The sequence below is a fragment of the Callorhinus ursinus genome, unplaced genomic scaffold, assembly GCF_003265705.2.
Source record: "Callorhinus ursinus isolate GAN/ISIS: 27379988/994484 unplaced genomic scaffold, GSC_fseal_2.0 scaffold87, whole genome shotgun sequence".
Lineage (NCBI taxonomy): Eukaryota > Metazoa > Chordata > Mammalia > Carnivora > Otariidae > Callorhinus > Callorhinus ursinus.
Window position 1 is genome coordinate 301469 of NW_027397149.1, and position 14301 is coordinate 315769.

The window sequence follows — 14301 nt, forward strand, 5'->3', positions numbered from 1 at the left end:
CTCCCTTCCCAGACCTGGCCAGCAACTCCAGTAACTAGAGCTGTGTGAGAAGAAAAGGCCAAGCCACTGGGGTAAGCCACACCCCGATCAGAGGTGAGGTCTCAGGTGAGTCACGCCACTGAGGGGCCACCTCCTCTGTCCCAAGGGCCTGGGCTCACCGACAGCCTTGCCTCACCAAGGACCCCGTACATCAGCCTCCCAGCACCTGGCTGTCCTCTCCTTCCACCTTTGCCCACAGGGTCCTCCACTCCTCCGTCCCCCACCCAACCGTGTCCTGGAGCTAGGACATCTGCCTCCCACCCCCACCTTGGGCCTCCAGAGATGTGAGACGCTCACAGGGCTCTGGGTGGGGCCTTTGGGCTCCCTACTTCCCCCTTCCAGTCCCAGATCCTCTCAGATTGCCAGAGATGGGCTCCAGCCAGGGAGGGTGGGGCTGCTCCTGGGACCATCAGGTGTCACAGGCTGCCTAGGCAGTGACAGAGCTGTGGCCGGGAGCAGACCCTCACTCATCTCCGTGCCTCCAGCTGACTCAAACGGGCCATGTCCCAGCACCTGCTCCTTCCGCTTGTGATCCTCGGTAACTTCAGGGGACAGAAGATGGCTGCAAGGGGCCTGGGTCCTAGTATCTGGGGAGCCGGGAAGCAGGACTCCTGGGTTCTGTGTGGGTAGTGGGGTGTCAGAGGACGACGGGCAGGAGAACATCAGAAAAAGGAGGGAGTGAGGGGTCAGAAGGGAGAGAATAGTGTATGAGAGGGGAAAGGGACCCCGGGTGTCCTGGGGAGATGGAGTAGCTGTAAAGCTTGTGGGGGGGCTGGGTGGGGGGAGTCGGGGAGGGCATATCAAAGTGTAGTCTCCAGCCTCTTTCTGCTTCCCTCTCTCCAGCCATCAGCCCCATCCCAGGAGCTTTCCAGGACTCAGGTAAGGCAGCTGGACTGGGGGAAGGCCACGTGGGAGGCAGAAAAGACAGGAGGGGTAGCATGGGTGTTGGCAGGGGGCCGAAAGAGCAGGGAACTGGGGAAGGGAAAGGTAGGGGGTAGAGGATGGAGAACAGGAAGATGGGGGCTGGGCAGTGTCAGGGGCTGGAAGTCACCAGTACCTTCCTCTCTTTACCCTCCAACTCCCAGCTCTCAGTCCCACGCAGGAAGAACCTGAAGATCTAGGTAAGGAAGAGCGGGGGTTCCTCATCTTACAGGAAGTTAAGTGTGGCTAGGCGAGGAGGGAGGTGAAAGTCACGGGAAAATTAGCAGTGCCTAGGTCCTCTTTGTTTTTGTTCAGAGGGGCAAACGGAAGTCGGGTGGGAGACAGGGGCTTTGTCTGGGAGTTGCCTGGGCCTCTGGCGTCAGGGACCCGGCAGGCTCTGACCTCCATGGTACCCCATCGCAGACTGCGGTCGCCCTGAGCCCTCTGCCCGAATCGTGGGGGGCTCAGACGCGCAGCCAGGCAGCTGGCCGTGGCAGGTGAGCCTGCAGCAGAGTGGGGGCCACATCTGCGGGGGCTCCCTCGTCGCCCCTTCCTGGGTGCTCTCGGCTGCTCACTGTTTCGTGAAGTGAGTATCCGCCCACGACCGACCCCTCTCCAAAAGCCAAGCCTGCCCCGCCGCTTGACCCGGTGTATTCAACCGCTAACTTGGAACCGAGCTGCGCCCGTCTCTCCGCCCCTCTGCGGGGGTATCCTGGTTCCAAATGTGGTTGACGCCGCCTGCAGACTCGCCCCACCGCTCCACCAAACACCCGAATCTTAATTCCGTCTGTCTAACGTCCCCTATCAACCACCTCTAAATCGGATCCACTCCTCCCCCTTTTGGGAACCTAGCTCAACCTGGATCGCCCCAGCCCCAAATCCGGATCCGACTCCGCCCCTCCTGGGTTCCCGCTGATCCCACCTTCTCCCGGGCTTCTGAGCCCCACACCCCCACGACAGTCGGCCCCCATCTTAGGGTCGACCTAACCCCCTCCCGCCTGGGCCTCGGCGCAGGAACGGGACCCTGGAGCCTGCGACCGAGTGGTCGGTACTGCTGGGCGTGCACTCCCAGGACGGGCTCTTGGACGGCGCGCACGTCCGCGCAGTGGCCGCCATCCTGGTGCCGGACAACTACAGCAGCGTGGAACTGGGCGCCGACCTGGCCCTGCTGCGCTTGGCCTCGCCCGCCCAGCTGGGCCCCGCGGTGCGGCCGGTCTGCCTGCCGCGCGCCTCGCACCGCTTCGCCCACGGCGCGGCCTGCTGGGCCACCGGCTGGGGGGACATCCAGGAAGCGGGTGAGTGAGGGCGGGGGCCCTCCGGGGAGGTGGGTTACGGGAGAGGTGGGGGCCTACTGAGCGGTCCTCGGGGCGACGCCTAAAAGCCGGGGCCCGGTCTAGGCGGGCCCCTGGGGCGGGGGCTCGGGAGGTGGGACCCACGGGGCGGGGCCTCGGGCGGGGGCCTGGAGGGCCGATTTCTGCCAGGCGGTGGCTAAGTGCTCTGCCCATCTCCGTCTCTCCTCCTCCGCAAGGGCTCGCACGGTAAGACTACTGACTCAAACACCGCGATTCCCTCCTCACCTTCCCTTCTAGTTTTTCTCTTTCCTGGATTTAGGATCCGACTGGGGTTCCCATCCTAGCTCTGCTATTTCAGACAAAGCACTTCACCCAATCCATTTCGTCCTCTGAAAATTGAGGAAAACAGTGCCCAGTTCATGGGGTTGTTGGGTGGATTAAATGAGAAAATCCGTGTAAAGTCTGTAGCACGGTGCCTATGAGAGCAGTCACGAATGCACTTTAGGAATTTTTGCCCTAGGTAATCGTGCACTGAAGCCCGGAATATTGTAAGCATTCAGCAAATGTCAGCTTCTGCCCTCCTTTCCCCTGTTGTCTTCCTCCCCTCACTCATCTACTTACCCACCTCCTGTCTTCTCCCAACTCACCCTCATTCATTCAGTTCATCTTTCGTTCGTTCAACAGATATTTCTTTATTTTATGTTATGTTAATCACCGTACATCACATCATTAGTTTTGGATGTAGTGTTCCATGATTCATTGCGCATAACACCCAGTGCTCTGTGCAGAACGTGCCCTCTTTAACACCCATCACTAGGCTAACCCATCCCCCACCCTCAACAGATATTTCTTGAGCGCCTCTTGTGCCAGGCACTGACTTAAAGATATGCCAGTAAACATAACCAGCAAAACTCCCTGGCTTCTCAGAACTTAAGTTCTAGTAGGTAGACAAGCTATAAATTCAGCAGATAAACAAACACTATGTTAGAAGGTGTGGGGGGAAGTAGACCACTTTCCCATTCCCCATCATCGCCATTATCCAGTGCTACCTTTCCATGTTAGCAAGGCCCCCACATTTATTCTGCATATGCCATGATCAGACCTGTGTAGTGCCCAGGGCTTTGGCAAGGGTGCTTGAGGAGGAGACGCCACAGCCTGTGCTTGGAGGGCAGGGGATGACAAGAAAGGGTCATTCTGAGCACCTAGGAAGTCTGTGTAGATGGGCCCAGACCATCCTGACAAAGGGCACCCAGAACAGGAGATTTCTGGGGAGGTTTTGTAAAGAGGACATAAGTTAGCATTACAGAAAGGTGGGGGGAGATGGAGGCCACTCTGGGGGTCCACATGAGACATATTAGATGGAGAAGGGCCAGGTTGCCGGGCTGGAGTAGAAGGGGCATAGGCAACAGAGGCCGCAAAAGCGGCTAGGTGTGGACCATGAAAGCCTTAAGGTCAAACCGAGGGCCAGAGTAGCCCACCAGCTCCCAGGATCCCTAGGACAATCCCCAAACCTCCCTGGATGACCCTTAAGTACAGCCTCACCATCACCTGACCTCTCAGGATTCTGGGAAGGGAAGGAGCTCTAGTCACAACTCTCCCCAACCCGTTCCTGGATTCTGAGACTTGGTTTCCATCAAAGGCAGGGTCACCTCAGGAAAGGGCTGAGGCCTCAGATGTAGACAGTGGGATCCATTGATTGTTCTTGGTAAGATCAGAGCTGAGCTTTAAAAACATTCCTCTGTCATGAGGTGCCCGGGTGGCTCAGTCGGTTAAGCATCCAACTCTTTGATCTCAGCTCAGGTCTTGATCTCAGGGTCGTGGGTTTAAGCCCCGCGTTGGGCTCCACAATGGGCATGGAACCTATTTAAATTAAAAAATAATAATAATAAAAATTAAAAAAAAAAAGAACATGCCTCTGTCAGCAACAACTGAAGGGTGGGTTGGGGAATGGACCAGTGAGGAGCCTGGGCCAATCATCCAGGCCCAAAGGTGTGCCTCCTGAACTAGGGCAGTGGCAGTGAAAATCCAAGAGGTCACACATGAGAGGTTTTCAGGACTTGGGGACTGACTGGGGAGGGGAAGCTGAGACAGAGGTCAAAGCTGACACCCAGACTCCATGCTTGGCAACTTGGTATGGGACCACGCTAGTCTATACGGCATCTTTGTTGGAAAGGGTGCCCTCTCAAGACTACACAACCCCTATGGGGGCCCAGAGCTGAGTGATTTTAGCCCCCACATGCATTATTTGTTGTCTGGATACCTTTCTCCACTGCACAACCATCCGTGGAAGCTCTTACTAGGTGCTTGTGGGGCCATTCCTGAGAGGAGGTTGTGGGAAGAACAGAGAGGAGCAGGAGGTGATAATGACTGGTTTGGGATGTAGCAGGCTCGGGTGCCATGGGACATCTAAACAGATGTTCAGGAGGTGCCTGGAGGGCACAATGCTGAGCTGGGGACCAGGGGACTTCATACTTGCCTCAGAGCATTTGCTCTCCCATTCTGCCCTCAGAGCACCTGCCTCTCCCATGGGTGCTACAAGAAGTGGAGCTAAGGCTGCTGGGAGAGGACGCCTGTCAGTGTCTCTATAGCCGGCCTGGCCCCTTCAACCTCACTTTCCAGCTCTTGCCAGGGATGCTGTGTGCTGGCTACCCGGGGGGCCGCAGAGACACCTGCCAGGTGAGGGGAGGCCACCGCATCTGCCCCGCAGGGCCAGGCAGAGCCCTATAACCAATAGGAAACAAGAGGAATAGACCAAGCTCATCTCTCTCGTATCTGCAAAAAGAGGGCAAGATGGCCGGTGGATAGGACTGATGAGAAGATTATAAATGGACAGAACTCGGGGCTCAACAAGAGGGCTTATGTTACTCATGGCAGTCCAATGCAGAGGTTACATGTCAGACTCTAGAGTGAGTCAGCCTGGTTAGAAGTCCAGCACCACCGCTTATGAGCTGTGGGACCTTGGCTGAATTATTTAACCTCCACATGTCCAGACTTTCTCATCTGGAAGACAGAGATGATAGAATTACTTACCTCATAGGGTGGTTATGATGAGTACATGAATTTGTAATACTTAGGACAGTGCCTAGTCTTTAATAGGAGCTTAAATAAGTATTAGCTATTGTTATTATTATCCCACATCCCAGTCCACAGCACAGCATCTGTTCCTTAGTAGCTATTCAGCAAATAGTTATTTTTTTTAAAAAATTGAATTAATCCGGGGTGCCTGGCTGGCTCAGTCCATAGAGCGTGGGACTCTTTGATCTCAGGGTTGTGAGTTCAAGCCCCACATTGGGTGCAGATATTATTTTTTTATATATATAAAGATTTTATTTATTTATTTGACAGAGAGAGACACAGCGAGAGAGGGAACACAAGCAGGGGGAGTGGGAGAGGGAGAAGCAGGCTTCCGGCGGAGCAGGGAGCCCGATGCGGGGCTCGATCCCAGGACCCTGGGATCGTGACCTGAGCCGAAGGCAGACATCTAATGACTGAGCCACCCAGGCGCCCCTAGAGATTACTTTAAAATAAAATTTAAACAAGTAGAAGGATTAATCCTTTACAGAGGTTTCCAGATACCTTGCTGAAAGCCAACACATAGTATATTTTAACCATTTTCCCCAGAAACTTTCCTCCAATGGCACACAATTCTTTTTAAGATTTATTTATTTATTTATTTATTTGAGAGAGAGAGAGAGAGAGAGTGTGTGTACAAGCAGGGGGAGGGAGAGGGAGAAACAGACTCTACACTCGATCTCACCATCCTGAGATGATGACCTGAGCCAAAATCAAGAGTCAGATGCTTTGGGGCGTTGAGCATCCAACTCTTGGTTTGGGCTCAGGTCATGATCTCCTCCTTGGAAGATCACCCCGCATCTGGGCTCCCTGCTCAGCCGGAAGTCTGCTTCTCCTTTCCCCCTCCCTGCTCGCTCTCTCTCTCTAAAACAAATAGGGGAGCCTGGGTAGCTCAGTCCATTAAGCATCTGCCTTCGGCTCAGGTCATGATCTCCGGGTCCTGGGATTGAGTCCCGCATTTCACCCTGCTCAGCAGGGAGTCTGCTTCTCCCTTCCCTCTGCTCCACCCTCCACCGCACTCAGGCTTTCTCTCTCTCTCTCTCTCTCAAATAAATAAATAAAATCTTAAAATAAATAAATGGGAGCACCTGGGTGGCTCAGTAATTAATCATCTGCCTTCGGCTCAGGTCCTGATCCCGGGGTCCTGGAATCTAGCCCCACGTCGGGCTCCCTGCTCGGTGGGAAGCCTGCTTCTCCCTCTCCCACTCCCCCTGCTTGTGTCCCTGCTCTCGCTGTCTCTCTCTCTCACTCTCTCGCTCTGTCAAATAAATAAATAAATAAATAAATAAATAAATAAATCTTTAAATAAATAAATGAATAAATAAAGCTTTTTAAAAAAATTCTGTAAAAAAAAAGTCAGATGCTTAACCGACTGAGCCACCCAGTCACCCCCAATGGCACACATTTTTGAGGGCGCTCAAGCATGCATGGTGGTGATGGGGATTAGTCAAGCTAGATCGTCTTCAGGGTCCCTCCCAGTTATGAGGTTCCCTTCCTGAACAGGGTTGCAAACAGTTCAAATTCCTCTAAACCAAGTGCTGTCCATTAGAACTTCCTACAATGATGAAAATATTCTATATCTGCGTTGTTCAGTATGGTAGTCACTAGCCACATTGGCTAGTGAATATTGGAAATGTTTTCAGTATGACTAAAAAATTGAATTTTAAATTTTATTTAGCTTAAATTTAAATTTAAATAGGCACATGTGGATACATCTACCGTATTGCACAGCACAGTTCTCAATGATTCTGAGCCCTCCTTGGGACCTCCTCAGGTCACAGAGATGCCTGACCTCGGCTACAGAAGATGTCTTAGGAACAATGTTTTTTTTGTTTGTTTGTTTGTTTTTTTAAAGATTTTATTTATTTATTTGAGAGAGTGAGAATGAGAGAGAGAGAGCACATGAGAGGGGGGAGGGTCAGAGGGAGAAGCAGACTCCCCGCTGAGCAGGGAGCCCGATGTGGGACTCGATCCCGGGACTCCAGGATCATGACCTGAGCCGAAGGCAGTCGCTTAACCAACTGAGCCACCCAGGCGCCCAGGAACAATGTTGTTTTAGTGTTTGTTCATTGTAGTTCTTCCTGCTTACTCGATTTCAAACTATCCCTTCTTGCTGCATTTTTTAAAAAGATTTTGTTTATTTATTTTAGAGATAGATAGTGTGAGAGAGAGCGTGCAAGCAGGGTGAGGAGCAGAGGGAGGACAAGCAGACTCCCTGCTGAGCACAGAGCCTGATCCCATGACACCAAGATCATGACCATGAAAGATCATGATCAAACAACTGAGTCGCCCAGGCGCCCCCTTGCTGCTTTTCTAACAGCTTATTTCTAACAATAGCCTCTTGCTCCTGAATGTTGGCATCTCTGATTTACTTTAACAATTGGGTGCACTTAGAAACCCAAAACGGGGTTTATTTGAGCCTTATTGAACAGGAATCATTTGGCTCTGAATGAGACCTGCAGGTCTCTGTAGCACGGCCTTTAATGCTCATCAGCCTTTCTGCCTTACAAGGCTTTCTTCTGTTTACAGTTGTAGGCAATGCAGAGGACAAGGCTCTGACAGGGCAGATTTCTAGAAGGTGGCTCTATGCTGGGCAACAAGAAGAGGTGTAGAACCTTTGTGAGGTGACCCAGTATAAGCTGGGTGGCTCTCCGGGCTGATCCCTGACCCTGAATTATCTATCACCAGGGAGACTCTGGGGGGCCTCTGGTCTGTGAGGAAGGTGGCCGATGGTTCCAGGCGGGAATCACCAGCTTTGGCTTTGGCTGTGGACGAAGGAACCGCCCTGGAGTCTTCACTGCGGTGGCTCCCTATGAGGCATGGATACGGGAACAGGTGATAGGCTCAGAGCCTGGGCCTGCCTTTCCCACCCAGTCCTGGGAGCCCCAGTCAGGTCCCTGGGATGAGAACTGCACCATTGCCCTGCCAGGTGAGGGAGCAGGACCCCTAGATGGTGGCTGGACATGGGAGATTTGAGTTGGGGTGGAAACTGCTGGGGGTCTGGGAGGCCCCCTGACCCAGGCCTCTCACCCCTCAGAGTGCGGCAAGGCCCCAAGGCCAGGGACCTGGCCCTGGGAGGCCCAGGTGATGGTGCCAGGATCCAGACCCTGCCATGGGGCGCTGGTGTCTGAAAGCTGGGTCTTGGCACCTGCCAGTTGCTTTCTGGAGTGAGTGAAAACCCAGTCTCAGACATGTTCTTGCCACCACCACCCCCCCCCCCCCCCGCATCGGCCTGAGACATTATCTACCTGTCCCCTGCCCTTCCCCTGTATAGGGTAGGAGGAGGGTGGAGGGGTGGAGGGGTGGAGCGGCTCCTGGGCAGGAAATCGTGTTCTGGGTAAGGTAGGCACAATCCCCTGTGTAGGGTAGGAGTCGGGGTGGTGGAGGGGCACATCGGTCTGGAGTGCGGGGTCTCACTGGCAGGTGTAGGATCCAGCTTGCAAAGCGGGGTCCTTGTCTACTGGGGGCGAGTAGGGGGCATTATAAGTTCGATCCAGGATGCTGCGGGCTGAGTGCCCAATTCTCTGGAAGTCCAAAGTCCAAGCGAGACGTGCGTGGTTTTGAGCTGAGTGTGCAGGATCCAGCCCACGTCCCCAGTTTCCACCATCCCGCAGCCCCATCAATTCAGACGGCCCGCCCCGCGACCGGGACAACTGGCGCGTGCTGCTGCCCTCGCGGCGGCGCGCAGAGCTGGTGGCGCGCCTCGTGCTGCACGAGAATGCCTCGTGGGACGACGCCTCGGACCTGGCGCTGCTGCAGCTGCGAGCGCCGGTGAACCTGAGCACGGCCCCGCGGCCAGTGTGTCTACCTCACCCAGAACATTATTTCCTGCCCAGGAGCCGCTGCCGCCTGGCTCTCTGGGGTCGCGGGGGTGAGCAGGGGGCCCGCGCGGGGCTGGACGGAGTCTGGGCGGGGCTCCGCCGCAGCGCCAGCTCCCTCCCTTCTCCCTTCCAGAGCCTGCGCCTGGCCCCAACTCACAGCTGGAGGCGGAGCTGTTGAGCGGCTGGTGGTGTCACTGCCTGTACGGCCGCCAGGGGGCGTCGGTGCCGCCGCCGGGAGACCCGCCGCACGCGCTCTGCCCCGCCTACCTGGAGGAGGAGGAGGCGGGCCGCTGCTGGGTGAGCGACGGGGGCGGGGCCTGCGGGACCGAATTTGTAGGGGGCGGTGGGGGCAGGGTCTGCGAGGGCCTGGGAATGAGGCCGAGGGCTCTGGGGCCGGGACGGAGATTAAGGCGGGTCCTGAAGGCGCTGGGGGCGGAGTCTGGCCCTGGAGGACTTTGGGGAGGGGCCTGAGATGGGCCCTGGGCCCTGTCGGGCCTTCTGGCTACCCCCAGGTTTAAAGAGAATCCTAAAGTGAGGGCTGACTTATACAGATCCGTACGGGCGGTGGGACGTGTTATGTCTGAGTATGGAGAGAGAGTGGAGTACAGGAAAGCCCCAGGACCTCTGAGAGCCTCTTACCCACGCGCACACATTCTTGCTGCAGAACTACTCTCATCGGAGTCTTCTGTGCAAGGAGGAGGGGACCTGGTTCCTGGCTGGAATCAGCGATCTCTCCAGTGGCTGCCTACGCCCCAGAGTCTTCCACCCCCTGCAGAGCCATGGCCGGTGGATCAGCCATGTGACTGGGGGAGCCTCCCTCGAAGACCAGCTGAACTGGGACTGGGGCCCTGAGGGGGAGGAGACCGAGACACAGACTTGCCCCCCCCACACAGAACATGGTGGTGAGGGCTCAGGGCTTAAAGTCTCCTTAGGGCTTTGGGACTTAGAGTCTCCTACATGGGCTAAGATCCATGGTAGGGTCTTCAGGGGTCAGCTGTGGAGCCCCCACTTAAGTGGTCACCTCCTCTCCCTAGCCTGTGGCCTGAGACCAGAGCCCGCTGTGATGGGGGTCCTGTGGCCCTGGCTGGCAGAGGTGCACGTAGCTGGAGATCGAGTCTGCACTGGGATCCTCGTGGCCCCAGGCTGGGTTCTGGCAGCCACTCACTGTGTCCTCAGGTGGGTCTCACCCATCTCTTGGACAAGAAGGAAAACTTGGAGAGATGGGCAAAAGGACTCTTAAAAGAGTGGGATATTCTCCCTTTAGGGCTCTTATGGTGCAGGGAACTGCGACAAGCGTTTTGAGATAGAAGAGAGATTTGGAAGGAGGAATTATGAATGGAGTGACCTTGCCCCTGATGAATGGAGTTCATTCTGCCCTGTCCCCTGCACTGGGAAGGACTTTACAGCGACTGGGGAAGGAGAAGGTGACTTTGGGCTTTGTTCCAACAGGCCAGGCTCTACCACAGTGCCTTATGTTGAAGTGTACCTGGGCCGGGCAGGGGCCAGCCCCCTCCCACAGGGCCACCAGGTATCCCGGTTGGTCATCAGCATCCGCCTGCCCCGGCACCTGGGACTTCGGCCCCGCTTGGCCCTCCTGGAGCTGAGCTCCCGGGTGGAACCTTCCCCATCAGCCTTGCCCATCTGCCTTCACCCAGGGGGTATCCCCCTGGGGGCCAGCTGTTGGGTGCTGGGCTGGAAGGACCCCCGGGACCGAGGTGAGAGCCCGGGGCCCTGGGGGGTGAGACGTGACTGAAGGCCAGAATCCCTGCGACAGCCCTCTCTCCTCTCTAGTCCCGGTGGCCGTAGCTGTCTCCATCTTGATGCCACGACTCTGTCACTGTCTCTATCAGGGCATTCTGCCCCCTGGGACTCTCTGTGTTCTGTATTCGGAGGGTCAGGAGGACAGATGTGAGGTAAAGGGAGGGGAGAGGCAGTGCTGGGCAGCCGGACCCTAGAGAGAGAACAGGGTTGGAATTCTTGAGTGCTGGGCCCCAAGTGGGAAGAAGCAGTGCTTCCTGGCCGGACCTGAGAGAGACCAGGGGCCAGGAGGCCCAAGGATGGGAACAAGCAGTGCTTTGTGGCTGGACTCTAAGAAGGGGCAGGGAATCAGGAGGAAGGGTGAGAGACCCTTTGGGGCTTGGCTCTGATACGCAGGTGACCTCGGCACCTCCGCTCCTGTGCCTGACCGCGCGAGGCTCCTGGGTCCTCATGGGCATGGCTGTTCCGGGGAGCCGGGAGCTATTTGCTGCCATTGGCCCCGAAGAGGCCTGGATCTCCCAGACAGTGGGGGAGGCCCATTTCCTGCCTCCCAGTGGCTACCCCCACTGGCCCCCTGAAGGCAGCGACCTGTGCCCCCCCTACATGGCCAGCGCCCCAGGCTCCCCTCAGGCTGCTGTATTCCTGCTGCTACTAACCCCCCTGATCCAGGACTGAGGGGGCCTGGGTCTCGGGGGGGGGGGGGGGGGGGGCCTCGTCCTTCTCCCCCCCCCCACCCCCTCCTGCCCTCCACTTCCCGCCCAGCGCGGCTGGAATGTGGCCCAACCGGCTCTGTTCCCCTGCCGGAGCCTCCGCAGCGCCCCGCCCACCTGGGCTGCAGGGCCTTCGGGTCATCGGGCCTCAGCGCCCGGCTGTTGAGGGCTCAGGAGCCTTGGGGGCAGCGGGCAGCGGATAATAAAGGTGTAAACACAGGCACGTGGCCTTGTGGCGTTGCTGTGGGCAGGCCGAGGGGCTGGGGGAAGCCCGGGAATTGGGCCCATCCCTCCCGGGCTTCTGTGAGTCAGGCCTTGGGCTCCCAGGAAATGTGTCCCCGATAACGTGGCAGCTATCCCTCATTCCCGCCCCAGGGCGGGGGACGTGGGGTGGCAGCTGGGCGTGCGTCACCTCCCCAGCGGAATCGGCATCTCTAGCACCTGCTAGACACCTCAGCCCTAGCTCAGACCTCCTGCCCTCACCGCCCCCCCCCCCCCCCCCCCCCGCCGCCGCCGCCCCTCGGAGCAAGGACTGCCGGTGAGGGTGAGGGAAGGGTCTCAGTCTGGGAGTCCGGGACCTAGCATATCCCATGCCCACAGATGGCTGCCCCCTCACGTGCACACCCTGATGAATGCCCCGGGGTATGTGCCACCAGTGTCCCCAGTACACACCTTCGACGGTCCCCCACTTGCACAGCCTGCCTGGTGTCCCCAGAGTTTGGGCACCAACATGTGTCCTTGTGTGTACATCCCACTCCCTCACCCACCTTTTTTTTTTTTAAGATTTTATTTATTTATTTATTTATTTATTTATTTATTTATTTGAGATCGAGGGTGCGGGCATGAGAGAGAGTGAGCGAGCACGGGGCGGGGGGTAGGGAGAAGCTGGCTTCCCTCTGAGCAGGGAGCCTTGATCCGGGGTCTCAAGAGATCATGACATGAGCTGAAATGCTTTATCAACTGAGCCACCCAAGCGCCCCCCTCACCCACCATTTAGTAGTGCGCCTTCCTGCGTGAATTCAACCACATTTCCTGCGAACTACTAAGTCAGGGGGTCCGGGGGTCTGATAGATCAGTCCCTGAAGTGCTCCCAATGTAATGGGGAGCACACATGGACACCCCTGGCTGGGGATTAGGAAAGGATCACAGAAGAGGTGATGTTTGAGCACAGAAAAGGGGCAAATGGAGACCTGGGGAAGGAGTGCTTGGGGTGGAAGCCAGCTGATGAGAGTAGCAGAGGGGTCCCCTCTGGGGCCGGAGTCACCATCTCTGGGTTGAGTGGGCAGAGGATAGGGGAGGGGAAGTAGGAAGTTCTTGGGAGATTGAGGAGATGGGCAGAAGTTATTGTTTGTTTGCTTTTTCAAAGACAAACTAGTTTTAAGATTTTATTTATTCATTTGAAAGAGAGAGAGAGAGAGAGCATGAGAGGGGGGAGGATTAGAGGGAGAAGCAGACTCCCCGATCGATGAATCGATTGATGAATCACGACCTGAGTGGAAGGCAGTCGCTCAACCAACTGAGCCCCCCAGGCACCCCGATGGGCAGAGGTTCTTAAAGAGCCAGGCTTATCATTAGCTGCCAGATCCCGAAGAGAATATTACATCCCCACCTGGGTCCCCTACCCAGTCAGTCACCCATATGCCATCCCCCACAAACATTTAATACACCCTACCCTCTGCCCAACCCACCGCAGTGTCCAATGTTGCCCCCTCCTCCCCAGCAGTTAGCCTCTAGCCCCTCACCCACTCCAGGAATTCCCTGCCCTCCAGGAGGGGCCCTGAAGTTTTGGCTTAAGAGGTCTTAGCCTTATGGAAAGTAGGTGGGGAAATGGGGCTCTGTTTTTCTGAGGCTCGAAGCCGACATACATGCCCAGTTGCCCATAGACCCGTACACGGACAGAGGATGAACCTGACCCCCAACCCGGTCACATGGGCCTCCGGCCCCAGAGCCTGTGCCACCTGCACCGTCCACCTGAGAACGCTCTCCCCGGACCACCCTTCTCCTCCATCTGCCTTAACACCTTCCCAGAGCCCCTCAGGCCTCAGTTCTAATAGCACCTTCCTGATGCCAGCCTATGCGAAGCTCCTGTGAGCAGGCCCCCAGAGCCCCCATTCTTCTTTATCATAGTGCCTAGCTTGAAATTATTCTGTAATTGCTATGTGATTATTTGATTCAGAGCTGTCAGCCCTATTTCACGGTGAGCTCAGCGAAGGCAGAAGGTGGTGTCTGTTTTGTCTCCTGTGCCTGGAACATAGTAGGCACTCGGGAAATATTTGTGAGATGATCGGCATTGCCATCACACTCAACACACCTCACCACACACAGATGCAGCTGCAGGCTCTATGGAAGGGCCTGAAATGGCAGGTCCGGGGCAGCCCCAGGTGTCCTGGGCTCAGACACCCGGCCTAAGGAGGGAAGAAAGGAGGAGCACAGCGGCCCCAGGACAACAAAGACGGGGCCAGAACCTGGGGGACATTACTGGTCCGGGAGACTTGCAAGACCTGGGACAGAGGGCGGTGGGGTCACATTCTAGGGAGTCTAGCTATCAAGGATTTCCAGTCCCGCCTGGAACAGACACACACACACACACACACATACACACACACCCACACACACACCCCCGGGGGTCTGGAAGGACTTAGGACCGTGTTAGCAAAGCTGGCGGAGCTAAGCGAGGAGGGCGGGGCT

At 56.5% G+C, this 14301-nt stretch overlaps 1 protein-coding gene across 1 annotated transcript; it reads left to right on the forward strand.

Moving 5' to 3' along the window:
* The first annotated feature begins 480 nt into the window (after positions 1-480).
* On the forward strand, positions 481-11578 carry PRSS36 (serine protease 36). Its single transcript, XM_025854039.2, has 15 exons — positions 481-577; positions 883-918; positions 1125-1160; positions 1384-1546; positions 1975-2255; positions 4762-4928; positions 8013-8253; positions 8362-8491; positions 8939-9195; positions 9279-9442; positions 9810-10047; positions 10180-10321; positions 10595-10860; positions 10937-11058; positions 11300-11578. The coding sequence occupies exons 1-15, from the start codon at positions 541-543 to the stop codon at positions 11576-11578; spliced, it is 2559 nt and encodes an 852-aa protein (XP_025709824.1). The 5' UTR covers positions 481-540.
* The last annotated feature ends 2723 nt before the right edge of the window (positions 11579-14301 follow it).

Bases quoted from the DNA above. Each gene is read 5' to 3' on its own strand.
- PRSS36 (XM_025854039.2), top strand. From the start codon at position 541: ATGTCCCAGCACCTGCTCCTTCCGCTTGTGATCCTCG. The intron at 1,161-1,383 runs GTAAGGAAGAGC...ACCCCATCGCAG, and splicing joins GGAAGAACCTGAAGATCTAG to ACTGCGGTCGCCCTGAGCCC. The intron at 8,492-8,938 runs GTGAGTGAAAAC...ACCATCCCGCAG, and splicing joins CCTGCCAGTTGCTTTCTGGA to CCCCATCAATTCAGACGGCC.